General features: G+C 44.2%; 1 protein-coding gene across 4 annotated transcripts in view; it reads right to left on the minus strand.

Annotated features, from left to right (window-relative positions):
* Positions 1–15,425, minus strand: part of GREB1L (GREB1 like retinoic acid receptor coactivator) — a 315,577-nt gene that overhangs the window by 23,313 nt on the left and 276,839 nt on the right. For all 4 annotated transcript variants that reach the window (XR_005195569.1, XM_017498857.2, XM_017498849.2 and 1 more), the window contains 4 exons: positions 7,613–7,728; positions 6,673–6,917; positions 3,187–3,764; positions 2,858–2,960 (listed from right to left, as the gene is read on the minus strand). Coding sequence is in view for 3 of the 4 variants with exons in the window: in XM_017498857.2 (XP_017354346.1) it covers positions 2,858–2,960; positions 3,187–3,764; positions 6,673–6,917; positions 7,613–7,728 (1,042 nt within the window). In the remaining variant the exon portion in view is untranslated. The remainder of the gene's footprint in view (positions 1–2,857; positions 2,961–3,186; positions 3,765–6,672; positions 6,918–7,612; positions 7,729–15,425) is intronic.

The following is a 15,425-nucleotide window of genomic DNA, read 5'->3' on the forward strand; positions in this document are numbered from 1 at the left end:
CATTTATTTTTAAATCCCTAATATCTTTTCAACACATACCATTTATTTTTATATCCCTAATATCTTTTTAACACATAGCATTTATTTTTATATCCCTGAACTAAAGTCTGCACATTATTTAAAATTTCAAGCCTATTCTAGTTTTTAAAAAGGTGTCATTGTGCCTCTTGAAAGCACCATTGCATTAACCTGCCCTAAAATGAGGGAGACGGAAGAAAGCCAAACTAACAGTGTTTCTTACTACAAAGTCAGGTTGTCCCATCAAATGGGCTGTAACAGACTCACAGCTCACTGGCACAGAGTAAGGGTCAAGATCACTGTAGCATGAGTTGAGGAAAAAAATCAAAGGCATCACTCTGTTGTGGTGCCAGAGAGCCTGGTGGGGAAGCTGGCAGGAAGGGCAGGCCCCAACTCCCAGTCTGATTCACTCGTGCTTTGCCCTTCTGGCTCAGCTCCTTCCAGGGGCACTGGAGTGTTTTGAGGCAAACCTGGTGGGCCTGACGATCTGGTGCAGCTTAGCTGGGGAAAAAAACAAGGAGATGTAGATAGGACGATGAGATCATGTGTGTGTGTTTAAAATCATGGATGTGGACTGATGAGAAATGGAAACAGGACTGAAGCCATAAAGTGGTTAAATACGGCCGATTTTACCTACTCTTGCTCTGCACTAAACTAATCTCTTGGGCTGGTCATGGAACAGGTCCAAGTACTTACGTAAAACAAGTGAGGTGAAATCTCCAAGAGCTAATTTGGTAGAAGATGCTGAGGGCTTTCCCTATTCCAGACTTATCCTTTGAGAGGCTTGAGAAGAACTTTTACCTAGTTGCCTCTACTTCCTCCCCACAGTTCCCTGCCAGCACAGTCAAACTGTTCTGAGATGTGAAGCCACAGTTTTGAGCCACAACTGCTTTTTTTTTTTTTTTTTTTGGACACAGAGTCTTGCTGTGTTGCCCAGGCTGGGGTGCAATCTCGGCTCACTACAAACTCCACCTCCCCAGTTCAAATGATTCTCCTGCCTCAGCCCCCTGAGTAGTTGGGACTACAGACACCCACCATCACACCTGGCTAATTTTTGTGTTTTTAGTAGAGACGGGGTTTCACCATGTTGGCTGGGATGGTCTCAAACTCCTAACCTTAGGTGGTCTGCTTGCCTTGGCCTCCCAAAGCGCTGGGATTACAGGCGTGAGCTACCGTGCCCAGCTGAGCCACACTGTTTTTAGCTGCAGAGTGGAATCATCTCCCTGGTGCCAGCTGGAGAAGACACCTGGAATGGTCTTGGTGTGCCCACTGGCTCCCACAGCCCTACTGACACCTGCCGCCCCTCTGTCCTTTTTTTTTTTTTTTTTTTTTGGAGACAGAATCTTCCTCTGTCACCCAGGCTAGAGTGCAATGGCATGATCTCGGCTCACTACAACCTCCGCCTCCCAGGCTCAAGTGATTTTCCTGCCTCAGCCTCCTGTGTAGCTGGGATTACACGCATGCACCACCACATCTGGCTAATTTTTGTATTTTTAGTAGAGATGGAGTTTCACCATGTTCCAGGCTGGTCTCGAACTCCTGACCACAGGTGATCCACCTGCCTCAGCCTCTCAAAGTGCTGGGATTACAGGCGTGAGCCACCATGCTCAGCTGCCCCTGTGTCTTAATGCAGATGGGAATACAGGTTTTGTTTGTGATGAGTTATACACATAGAAGTTTTCATCTCACTATAGTAATCCAGTGCCTTCATTCAGAGCCTATGGGTAAAATATAAGCCATACTCTGATTAATCGACAAAGGACTGGTATGCAGAATATAAATATGCCCTGGATCCTTAAGCAGTTGAATACTACAACTTGCATTTTACAATAGTTAACCATCTAGGCAACTGATCTATCTAAAAAGCCTTTATAAAACACCTTTTTTGCAGCCATAAAAAAGAATGACTTCATGTCCTTTGCAGGGACACAGACGAAGCTGGAAGCCATCATTCTCAGCAAACTAACACAGAAACAGAAAACCAAACACTGCATGTTCTCACTCATAAGTGGGAGTTGAACAATGAGAACACATGGACACAGGGAGGGGAACATCACACACCAGGGCCTGTCGGCAGTGCGGGGGGAAGGGGAGGGAGAGCATTAGGACAAATACTTAATGCATGCAGAGCTTAAAACCTAGATGATGGGTTGATAGGTACAGCAAACCACCATGGCACATGTATACTTAGGTAACTCACACGTTCAGAACATGTATCCCCAGAATTTAAATTAAAAACAAACAAACTAAACAAAAAACACCTTTTTGCCCAGTACCTCGCTGGACATTGTAGAGAGGAGGCCAAAAGTAGAATACACCATCCCCGACTCCAATGAGCTAAAAAAGGCTACGGTTTATTCAGAACTATTTGCCTGGCACATTATCTTTTTTTTTTTTTTCCTTTCTTTCTTTTTTTTGAGACAAAGTCTCACTCCGTCACCTAGGATGGAGTGTAGTGGCATGATCTCGGCTCACTGCAACCCGCCTCCTGGGTTCAAGTGATTCTCCTGCCTCAGCCTCCAAGTAGCTGAAATTACAGGTGTGCATCACCATGCCCGGCTGATTTTTGTATTTTTAGTAGAGACAGGGTTTCACCTTCTTGCCCAGGCTGCTCTCTAATTCCCAACCTAAGGTGATCTGCCCGTCTTGGCCTCCCAAAGTGCTGAGATTGCAGGTGTGAGCCACTGTGCCCAGCCTTGGGCAAGTTATCTTTAGCCTCCCAATAACTCTGCAGGTTAGGTACTGTAGAAATCCCAGAAGCCAAAAGCAAGTTCCCAGGATTTGCAGTTCAGTGTCTTTGTATCTTGCCCCTCTGCCCACTCCTGGCCTCAGCACTCACCAGTGTTGATCTCCTCCTCATCATAGACATCCACCTCCAGGAGCCTGATGAGCATGCGGAAGAGGATCCTGAGGAACTGTAAATAGGAGCCCGTCTTTCCCACCTGATGGAAAGATTTTTAATTAGGGAGGAACAGAGGTAGGAAAGACAGGGGAGGAAAAGAGAAAAGAGATTTCACACACTGTCTCCGCAGTGTCTCTTGCCTGAGAGGCCTAAATGAGGTCCTCATTGCTCTGTCACACCCGCTCCACCCCCACGAGGTTCTCTGGCTTCTTTCTTGGAGAAGACTTGCCAACCCCAACCTAAGAAAGGGCCCAGCCTGACCCTACCTTGGGGGGCCCGGTCAGTAGCAGCCGCCGGGGGTGGAAGGTTCGGGTGCCAGAGGCCGGGTCTGACTGGTTGCTGTAGTCAGCATGGTGCTGCCGGGCCGAAGTCCACTGCCTGTAGTAGAGGGACTGCTCCTCGCTGCTCATGTCCTTGTTCAGGAGTGGCCGCAGGGAGCTCACCCAGGCCACGTCGGCATGAGGCAGCAGGGACGAGGAGGATGGTAGCTTCCCACTCTTCTGGGAGCCCAAGAGGCTGTAGGCTGCTTTGGATAGGATCACCACTGGTGGCAGGGCTGTGTGTGGGCCCTGGTAGCCTCTGATGGGCTGTCCTGGCCATGGCAGGGTCCTGGGTCCTGAGGAGGACGAAGACGGCTTGGAGATGGTGCTGCTTGCCATCTGGGGGCCCAAGGAGTCACATTCTTGCTTCAGAGTCTCCCCGGCTCCAGTTCCAGGTGTGCTGGCAGAGACCCCTTCATCCATCCCCAGACTGGTGGCTGGGCTCTGGAAGCTGGGGGTCAGGGACTGCTTCTTGGACTTGTCAGCTGTGCTGGAAGAGCTCACTCCATTCTCCATGATTGAACCTGCGAGAGGACAGACAGAACCCACCCCACAGCAGCCCTGTTACTGATCTAAGGTGTGCTCTCCCAGGCTCCTGGCAACTTTGGGAAGGAGGCAAAGACCAGGAAAACAGCGGAGACTGGGCTCAGCTTTGTGGCTGCAGACCCTGAGCAAGAAATCTTCCCTTTGCTGATTCTCCACACTGCTCCATGTTGCTCCCTTGCCCTGACTTCTCAGTGGATTTGGCCAATGGGAGCCACCAGCAGGAGATGGGTGCTTCTTCCTTGGCTTCCCCTGCATGGTCACCAGGGGTGGGCCACCTTTCTCTACTGTGGGCTTCGGCTCAGGTCTGGAGAGGTGCTCCCGTCCCTCCCTGCGTCAGGCCCACAGTGGCTAGGGCTCCCTGGGGTTAACCACCCCCAGCACACCACACCTCTTGCTCCTTTTCCAAGTTCTGTCCACATCTTAGTAAACAGTCCCTCTACTAAACGCTCCTCAAATGACCTGGTTTGGGTCTGCCCTCCAATTCCTTCTAGGACCCCCACCCAACACATTAAAGTCCTGCCCTGGGGGCACTTCTCGGGGCTTCCTTCTTGGGACTGAGGGCCTCACGCCTCTGGCTTCAGATCAGCTCCCCAGACTGCAACCCCTTTCATGGACTCCCAAGCCAGGGTGGGGGATGCCTTTGCATGAAGTGGAGTGGCAGGCGTACGCGATGCCAAGGGCGGTAGCTTTTCCCTGAAGTAGCCTCATGCATTTGGCCACTTCCTTTCAAACGTGATTTTCCTCTGAATAGACCAGCCACTCTTTGGTTTGAAGACAAACCCAAAGCTCATTACATTCAGTACTAAAGGCCCTCTCTGAGCTCAGCTTGCTGCTGCCAGACATGGAGGTTGAATCCCCACCTTGGGAGATCCTGAATGAACAGCCATCAATGAGAGATGATTAAAACCCAGCCCCTCTACTCGCTCAGCTGCCAGTGTCTCTCCACCTTGGGAGATAGCGTGCCTTCCCCGCTGCAGTGCTGTGCATTCTGGCCAGTGAACCTTCCCCATCATCCTCCAAGTCAGCCATGGCTGGGGTCCCTGTGCTCCATGGCCTGTAGGGAGGGACACAGTGGCCAAGGACAAACGACCTTTGTGAGTTCAGCAGCACAAGGCCAAGGATGTGCTCACTTTGTGGGGCAGCTCCTCAAGTGAGGGCAAGGAAGGAATGAGATGGAAGAACCACAGGAAGGAAAACAAGATACCCTTCTCCTCATGCTGGTATCCAGAAGCTTCCGGATGTTATCTCCCTGCCTCCCTTCTGTGAACCTTTACTATCTTTCAAACCCCTTGACTCTATTCTGAAAGTGCTCTCCGAGAGAAAACTAGGGAGCCTGTTGTGGTGGGGTTGAGGTCCACATGGTCAGCCTTAGCCCCTGGCGGGAGGAGTAGCCGTGTGTGCACGGGAGCAGGGCAGCTCTAGCTCCTCCAGGCTGAGGGTCACTATCAACAGCAAACCCCACAGACCCTCCTCTTCCGTTCCTGCACAGGGCCATCCAGCAGCTGCTGCCAGAATGGACAGGAAGACCAGTGCTGTTTTTGGACAAAATTATGGTGTGTTCGCATGTATGCATCGGAGTGACAGAAGGATCTCAATGATAGTTCAAAAAAAGGGTGAGAGGCGGGGCGCGGTGGCTCATGCCTGTAATCTCAGCACTTCGGGAGGCCAAGGCGGGTGAATCACCTGAGGTTCGGAGTTTGAGACCAGCGTGGCCAACACGGTGAAACCCGTCTCTACTAAAAATACAGAAGTTAGCTAGCTAGGCATGGTGGTGGGCACCTGTAATCCACTCGGAAGGCTGAGGCAGGAGAATCTCGAACCCAGGAGGCAGAACTTGCAGTGAGCCAAGATGGCACCAATGTACTCTAGCTGGCCGACAAGCGCAAAACTCTGTCTTGAAAAAAAAAAAGGGTGAGGGAGAAGGAGGGGCATGCCACCCCAGCGTTAAGGGTGGTTACCTCTGGAAGTGGGAGTGTATTTCATTTTTAATGAACTGCAATTTCCACCTCCCGGGTTCAAGCGATTCTCCTGCCTTAGTCTCCAGAGTAGCCGGGGTTACAGGTGTGAGCCACTGTGCCCAGATGACATTCTCCATGTTTTCTGCGTTAAGCTTTATTACTTTCATAATCAGAAAAAAAGGAAAGAGTGCTGCATTTGCTGTAATGCAATTTATCAGAAGAAAAACAGGGCCTTGGCCGGGCGCAGTGGCTCACGCCTATAACCCCAGCACTTTGGGAGGCCGAGGTGGGCAGATCACAAGGTCAGGAGTTCGAGACCAGCCTGACCAACATGGTGAAACTCTGTCTCTACTAAAAATACAAAAATTAGCCAAACTTGGTGGCTCATGTCTGTAATCCCAGCTACTCAGGAGGCTGAGGCAGGAGAATCACTTGAACCTAGGAGGTGGAGGCTGCAGTGATCCGAGATCGCGCCATTGCACTCCAGCCTGGACGACAGAGACTCAGTCTCAAAAAAAAAAATTCTCTGGATGAGTGATAAAAATTAAATAAAAAATAAAAATTTTTAAAAAGAAAAGAGAAAAGAAAAACAAGGCCTTTGTGCAAATATGAGATGCATAATAACCATTAGAAGATTAAGGGTGGAAAAGACTAGGGAAAATGGTACAGGTTGGGGTTGATAAAATTGTTTTTGGCCTATTACCAAGCTCTTCCTTAAATGTGTACCCAGAGAAGTATTTTCTGGCTGTTCAATAGTCATGTTTTTTAAGTATCTCCCCTGTGGAGCTGGGTCTAGAGAGGATGCCAGAGTCCCTGAAGGCTCCTCTGAAGGCTGTCGGGGTGTCAGTAAATGCCTCTGCCTTCCACATTCCTGCGCACCTCCTGACTCATGTCTCTCACTCCATGAAAGAGAAAAGAAAGTACTGACCCGATGTCCCTGTGATAGCGCTGCTATTGCTCTGGGGCCGCTCCAGGTCGATGAGCAGCTCATCAGAGTCATTTTCGCTGACAGCAGCTCTCTCCTGCTCCTTCCCGCTGAGGTCCAGGGCGACAGTGGGTCCCCGAATGACCTCTTTTGAGACATAGCAGCATGCCAGACCCACCTCCTGCTCCAAGGCCGTGCGAGTTAAATAGCTTGAGTCAATTAACCGGAGGTCACAGTACTTCAAAGACCTGAACAAAAGTAATTGTGTTGTTGGTGAGTCCATCTGGCCAGGCATGCAGCGTGTATGTGTGCCTGGTGATCTCGATGCAACACGCAGCAGTGAAAATCCTAGGTTTCAGTGCCAGGTGAGCACTGACTGAAACCTCAGCTCTGCCATCCCCAGCTATTATGACCCTTCTCTGTGCTTCATTTTCTTCGAGTATGAAGAGTGGATAGTAGTGCCAGGCTCATATGGTTGTTGTAAAGACTGAATACATGTAAGGCATTTAGGGCACTACCTGACATGCCCAGTAATCATTCAACGAATGCTTTCATTGTGGTTGTTGCTGCCCTCTAGTCTATGGAGTCTAGGTCCTTGAGAGGGGTGGGAATAGCAGATTAACAAAGACAAAGCACTTACACACACACACACACACACACACACACACACACACACACACATAAATCCTGCTTTTCCTCCCTGCCTCTCTGATGTTTCTCAAATGTGGCTATCTCCCATTCCCAAAATTGCAGGGTGCTCTCTGGAAAGTTAAAACATAAAAGAAAGGAAAGCTGTATAGCTGTATTTCTTATATCCCTGCATAAAACAACCCTCTTCTCATTTCCTGCCAAACAAAGGAAATGATTGGGCCATCAGTCAAATTTTCATCATTAGTTCAGCTGGGCAACTAATGAAAAATGGAATTAATTATTGAAACTGTACCTGGGAAAGCTTTCTCCAAGAGGATCTTTGCCAGTTAATATCACAATACAAGGTAGACCGTCTAAATCTTGGTATGTCCGAGGGATCCATTCTTCTGGTTCATTTCCTCTCCAAGTCTATAGAAAGAGACCCGTACGTTAAAATTAAAATTCGTCATTTAAATTTCCACTTTTTTGCAGGTTTCTAAGTCCAGATTTTGGACACACTGTGCTTTCAAATTACTTCCACTAAGTGTTTATATATGTGTATGTATGTATATTTTAATTGCTACTACACAGCATATACAAGGCACTTCTGTAGGAACTGTAGTTTTTTTTTTTTAAACAGAAGGCCTGTAGTTTTTTTGTTTTTGTTTTTGTTTTTTAATCTCAGTAGGATAAAATGGGAGATCCTGGTATACCTCATGTATTAGTAACACAAGCCAAAAACATATACAGTGTGAAATATCCCACTAGTGATGGAAACTTTACAGAAGTCCTGGCTAAACTACCTGCATCAAGGCACTTAAATATACTTCCTTCATATATTGGACAAATTTTTGGGATTAGAAGACTGAAAAAGAGCTTCAGTTGTGAATGACTCAGAAAAGAATCTCAGATCTCCATTAAAACAGACATTCACCAAGAAAATAACGAAAACAATGAATTACTCTTGGTAGTTATTTTCCCTCCTTCTTGCTTTAATGACTTTTAAAATAACAAGCAATTATTGGCTTAGGGCCTCAAAACAGTCTCTCTCAAGAAGGTTAAAAATACATCCAGACCTGATTGAGAAAAAAAAAACAACAAAACAAAACTGCCCCTTATTTGGAAGAGTAATGTAATGTGCCCATGGTTTCTCAATCTATTAAGTATCAATTTCTCATATATATTAAGACACATGTACATAAACATACATATCTTCAATAAGTGGAACATCAATCTTGAAAACGTGAATATATCAATGAAAAGAAAAGTAATCCCACCAATCTGAAAAAATATTCAAAAGTAAAATGACTGGTTCAAGGCCCGGGTGATGTCAACGCTGTTCTCAGAAAACAATGACAAGGTCCAACTGGCCACTTTCCCCTTCTGGAGAAGCTAATGAAAACCACCATTTCTTGCCTGGACTTTTGCAATGGCATCCTTAAAATAATGATGTAACTAGTGTAAACAAAGCTGCTGGGAAGTTCAAATGGGATGGAGTCCATGGCAGCTCAGCAAGGCCTCTGCAGGCAGGTTGTGTCACCAGATTCCCTCCTCGCTGGGCAGGGCATCTCTGAAAAAAGGCAGCAGCCCATCAGGGACTTAAAAATAATGCCCCCACCTTCCTGGGACAGAGCACCTGGGAAAAGGGGCAGTTGTGGGTACAGCTTCAGCAGATTTAAACATCTCTGCCCAGCAGCTCTGAAGAGAGCAGCGGATCTCCCACCACAGTGTTCGAATCCTGATAAGACTGCCTCTTCAAGTGGCTCCCTGACCCCCATGTATCCTGACTGGAAGACACTTCACAGAGGAGTGTTCTGGCTAGCATCTGACGGGTACCCTTCTGGGATGAAGCTACCAGAAGAAGAACAGGCAGAAATCTTTGCTGTTCTGCAGCCCCTGCTGGTGATTCCCAGGCAAGCAGAGTCTGGAGTGGACCTCCAGCAAACTCCAGCAGACCTGCAGCAGAGGGGCCTGACTGTTTGAAGGAAAACTAACAAACAGAAATAGTTTCAACATCAACAGAAAGGATGTCCACTCAGAGACCCCATACGAAGGTCACCAACCTCAAAGACCAAAGGTAGATAAATCCATGAAGATGGGAAGAAACCAGCACAAAAAGGCTGAAAATTCCAAAAACCAGAATTCCTATTCTCCTCCAAGGGATCACAACTTCTTGCCAGCAAGGGAACAAAACTGGATGGAGAATGAGTTTGACAAACCAATAGAAGCAGGCTTCAGAAGGTGGGTAATAACAAACTTCTCTGAGCTAAAGGTACATGTTCTAACCCAATGCAAGGAAGCTAAGAACCTTGAAAAAAGGTTAGACAAAATGATAACTAGAATTACCAGTTTAGAGAAGAACATAAATGACCTGATGAAGATGAAAAACAAGAGAACTTCATGAAGCAAACGCAAGTTTCAATAGCCAAATTAATCAAGTGGAAGAAAGAATATCAGAGATTGAAGATCAATTCAATGAAATAAAACCAGAAGACAAGATTAAAGAAAAAAGAGTGAAAAGACATGAACAAAGCCTCCAAGAAATATGGGATTACATGAAAATACCAAATCTACGTTTGATTGGTGTAACCAAAAGTGATGGGGAAAAATGAAACCAAGCTTGAAAACACTCTTCGGGATATTATCCAGGAGAACTTCCCCAACCTAGCAAGGCAGGCCAATATTCAAATTCAGGAAATAAAAAGAACACCACAAAGATACTCCTTGAGAAGAGCAACCCCAAGACACATAATCGTCAGATTCACCAGGGTTGAAATGAAGGAAAAAATGCTAAGGGCAGCCAGAGAGAAAGGTTGGGTTACTCACAAAGGGAAGCCCATCAGACTAACAGCACATCTTTCTGCAGAAACCCTATAAGCCAGAAGAGAGTGGGGGCCAATAGTAAACATTCTTAAAGAAAAGAATTTTCAACCCAGAATTTAATATCCAGCCAAACTAAGCTTCACAAGTTAAGGAAAATAAAATCCTTTATGGACAAGCAACTGCTGAGAGATTTTGTCACCACCAGGCCTGCCTTATAAGAGCTCATGAAGGAAGCACTAAACACAGAAAGGAACAACCAGTATCAGCCACTGAAAAAACATACCAAATTGTAAAGATCGTCCATGCTAGAAAGAAACTGCATCAACTAACGGGCAAAATAACCAACTAGCATCATAATGGCAGGATTAAATTCACACATAACAATATTAACCTTAAATGTAAATGGGCTAAATGCCCCAATCAAAAGACACAGACTGGCAAATTGGATAAAAAGTCAAAACTCATTGGTGTGCTGTATCCAGGAAACCCATCTCACATGCAAGGATACACAGAGGCTGAAAATAAAGGGATGGAGGAAGATTTACCAAGCAAATGGAGAGCAAAAAAAAAAAAAGCAGGAGTTGCAATTCTCATCTCTGATAAATTAGACTTTAAACCAACAAAGATCAAAAGAGACAGAGAAGGATATCACATAATGGTAAAGGGATCAAGGCAACAAGAAGAGCTAACTATCCTAAATATATATGCACTAATACAGGAGCATCCAGATTCATAAAGCAAGTTGTTAGAGACCTGCAGAGATACTTAGACTCCCACACAATGATAGTGGGAAACTTTAACACCCCACTGTCAATATTAGACAGATCAACGAGACAGAAAATTTACAAGGATATCTAGGACTTGAACTCAGTTCTGGACCAACCGGACCTAAGAGACATCTACAGAACTCTCCACCCCAAATCAACAGAATATACATTCTTCTCAGCACCACATCATACTTATTCTAAAATAGACCACCTAATTGGAAGTAAAACACTCCTCAGCAAATGCAAAAGAATAGAAATCATAACAAAAAGTCCCTCAGACCACAGTGCAACCAAATTAGAACTCAGAATTAATAAACTCACTCAAAACCAAACAACTACATGAAAACTGAACAACCTGCTCCTGAATGACTACTGGATAAATAATGAAATGAAGGCAGAAATAAAGATGTTCTTTGAAACCAATGAGAATGAATATACAACATACCAGAATCTCTGGGACACAATTAAAGCAGTGTCTAGAGGGAATTTTTTTTTCTGCACATCATACAATCAATCTTCAAAATAGAGGGAAATTTATAGCACTAAATGCCCACAAGAGAAAGCAGGATTGATCTAAAACTGACACCCTAACAACACAATTAAAAGAAGTAGAGGAACAAGAACAAACAAATTCAAAACCTAGCAGAAGGCAAGAAATAACTAAGATCAGAGAAGAACTGAAGGAGCTAGAGATACAAAAAGACCCTTAAAAAAAAATCAATGAATCCAGGAGCTGGTTTTTTTTTTTAAAAGATCAACAAAATGGATAGACTGTTAGCCAGACTAATAAAGAAGAAAAGAATCAAACGGACGTAATACAAAACGATAAAGGGGATATCACCACCTATCCCACAGAAATACAAACTACCATTAGAGAATATTATAAACACTTCTATGCAAATTAACCAGAAAATCTAGAAGAAATGGATAAATTCCTGAACACTTACACCCTCCCAAGACTAAACCAGAAAGAAGTCGAATATCTGAATAGACCGATAACAAGTTCTGAAATTGAAGCAGCAATTAATAGCCTACCAACCAAAAAAAACGGCCAGGACCAGATGGTTTCACAGCCAAATTCTACCAGAGGTACAAAGAGGAAATCCTTCCTCATTTTATGAGGCCAACATCATCCTGATACCAAAACAAGGCAGAGACACAACTAAAAAAGAAAATTTCAGGTCAATATCCCTGATGAACATTGATGCAAAAATCCTCAATAAAATACTGGCAAAGCAAATCCAACAGCACATCAAAAAGCTTATCCATCACAATCAAGCTGGCTTCATCCCTGGGATGCAAGGCTGGTTCAACACGTACAAATCAATAAACGTAATCCATCACATAAACAGAACTAAAGAGAAAAACCACGTTTATCTCAATATATGCAGAGAAGGCCTTCAACAAAATTCAACAGCCCTTTATGCTAAAAACTCTCAATATACTAGATACTGATGAAACGTATCTCAAAATAATAAGAGCTATTTATGACAAACCCACAGCCAATATCATACTGAGTGGGCAAAAACTGGAAGCATTCCCTTTGAAAACTGGCAAAAGACAAGGATACCCTCTCTCACCACTCCTATTCAACATAGTATTGTAAGTTCTGGCCAAGGTAATCAGGCAAGAAAAAGAAATAAAGTTTATTCAACTAGGAAAAGAGGAAGTCAAATTGTCTCTATTTGCAGGCAATGTGATTGTATATTTAGAAGACTCCATTGTCTCAGCCCTTAAATCTCCTTAAGCTGATAAGCAACTTCAGCAAAGTCTCAGGATATAAAATCAATGTGCAAAAATCACAAGCATTCCTATACACCAATAACAGATAAACAGAGAGCCAAATAATGAGTGAGCTCCCATTCACAATTGCTACAAAGAGAATAAAATACCTAGGAATACAACTAACAAGGGATGTGAAGGACCTCTTCAAGGAGAACTACAAACCACTGCTCAAGGAAATAAGAGAAAACACAAACAAATGGAAAAACATTCCATGCTCATGGTTAGAAAGAATCAATATCATGAAAATGGCCATACTGGCCAACGTAATTTATAGATTCAATGCTATCTCCATCAAGCTACCATTCACTTTCTTCACAGAATTAGAAAAAAACCACCTTAAATTTCTTATGGAACCAAAAAAAAGCCTGCATAGCCAAGACAATCCTAAGGAACACATACACACACACACAGAGAGCTGGAGGCATCACGTTACCTGACTTCAAACGATACTACAAGGCTACAGTAATCAAAACAGCACGGGACTGGTACCAAAACAGAGATATGGACCAATGGAATAGAACTGAGGCCTCAAAAATAACACCGACACATCTACAACCATCTGATCTTTGACAAACCTGACAAAAACAAGCAATGGGGAAAGGATTCCCTATTTAATAAATGGTGATGGGAAAACTGGCTAGCCATATGCAGAAATCTGAAACTGGATCCCTTCCTTCCACCTTGTATAAAAATTAACTCAAGATGGATTAAAGATTTAAACATGAGACCTAAAATCATAAAAACCCTAGAAGAAAACCTAGGTGAGACCATTCATGACATAGGCATTGGCATGACTAAAACACCAAAAACAATGACAACAAAAGCCAAAGTAGACAAATGGGGTCTAATCAAACTCCACAGCTTCTGCACAGCAAAAGAAACTATCAGAGTGCTCAGGCAACCTATAGAATGGGAGAAAATTTTTGCAATCTACCCATCTGACAAAGGGCTAATATCCACACTCTACAAAGAACTTAAACAAATGTACAAGAAAAAAGCAAACAACTCTATCAAAAAGTGGGTGAAGGATATGAACAGACACTTCTCAAAAGGAGACATTTATGCAGCCAACAAACATATGAAAAAAAGCTCATTATCACTGGTCATTAGAGAAATGCAAATAAAAACCACTATGAGATATCATGTCATGCCAGTTAGAATGGCAATCATTAAAAAATCAGGAGACAAAAGATGCTGGAGAGCATGTGGAGAAATAGGAATGCTTTTACACTATTGATGGAAGTGTAAACTAGTTCAACCACTGTGGAAGACAGTGTGGCGATTCCTCAAGGATCGAGAACCAGAAATACCATTTGACCCAGCAATCCCATTACTGGGTATATATCCAAAGGATTATAAATCATTCTATTATAAAGACACATGCACATGTATATTTATTGTGGCACTGTTCACAACAGCAAAGACTTGGGACCAACCCAAATTTCCATCAATGACAGACTGGATAAAGAAAATGTGGCATATATATATACCATGGAATACTATGCAACAATAAAAAAGGATGAGTTCATGTCCTTTGCAGGGACATGGGTGAAGCTGGAAACCATCATTCTCAGTAAACTGACACAAGAATAAAAACCAAACACCGCATGTTCTCACTCATTAAGTGGGAGCTGAACAAAGAACACATGGACACAGGGAGGGGAACATCACACAGTGGGGCCTCTCAGGGGTGGGGGCTAGGTGAGGGACAGCATTAGAAGAAATACCTAATGATAGATGCAGCAAACCACCATGGCACGTGTATAACTATGTAACAAACCTGCACATTCTGCACATGTACCCCAGAACTTAAAAAAAAGTAAAATGATCTTAAAGATTTTTCTATTTTAGAACAGAAAGAAAAATGGGCATCTCTTAAGTAGACAGGTGGTTTCTACTACTTTTCATTAAGTGTGTAGCATGTACCTATACTTTTTGTTACCTTTCTAGCAGTTATTATAAGAAATGAACTGACATTTCTGACAATGCTTTAGGGGAAAGGACTAAGAAGCAAGGTGTTAAGTAATACATACAACATTATTTTAAAAAAGACTGGTACTTCCTTTGCTAAGCACAAAATGGGATAAAAAGAAAGTCACAATGGCTGCACATGGTGGCTTGCACCTGTGATACCAGCACTTTGGGAGCCCGAGGCAGGGAGATCACAAGGTCAAGAGTTAGAGACCAGCCTGGCCAATATGGTGAAACCCCATCTCTACTAAAAATACAAAAATTTGCTGGGCATGGTGGCATATGCCTGCAATCCCAGGTACTTGGGACACTGAGGCAGAAGAATCACTTAAACCTGGGAGGCAGACGTTGCAGTGAGCCAAGATCGTGCCACTGCACTCCAGCCTGGGTGACAGAGTGAGACGCTGTCTCAAAAAAAAGAAAAAAGAAAAAAGAAGTCACCAGACAAAAGATAATAGGGTTAGATTAATGATTTGCTGATGCTAAGAAAAGGCTCAATAAAGAAAAGCCAGTCTTGGCTGGATGCGGTGGCTCATGCCTGTAATCCCAGCACTTTGGGAGGTCAAGGTGGGCGAATGACGAGGTCAGAGATCAAGACCCTTCTGGCCAACATGGTGAAATCCTGTCTCTACTAAAAATACAAAAACTAGCTGGGTGCGGTGGTATGCAACTGTAATTCTAGCTACTTGGGAGACTGAGGCAGGAGAATTGCTTGAAACCAGGAGGCGGAGGTTGCAGTGAGCTGAGATTGTGCCACTGCACTCCAGCCTGGGGACAGAA

Source organism: Cebus imitator, unplaced genomic scaffold (assembly GCF_001604975.1).
Source record: "Cebus imitator isolate Cc_AM_T3 unplaced genomic scaffold, Cebus_imitator-1.0 Scaffold12, whole genome shotgun sequence".
NCBI lineage: Eukaryota > Metazoa > Chordata > Mammalia > Primates > Cebidae > Cebus > Cebus imitator.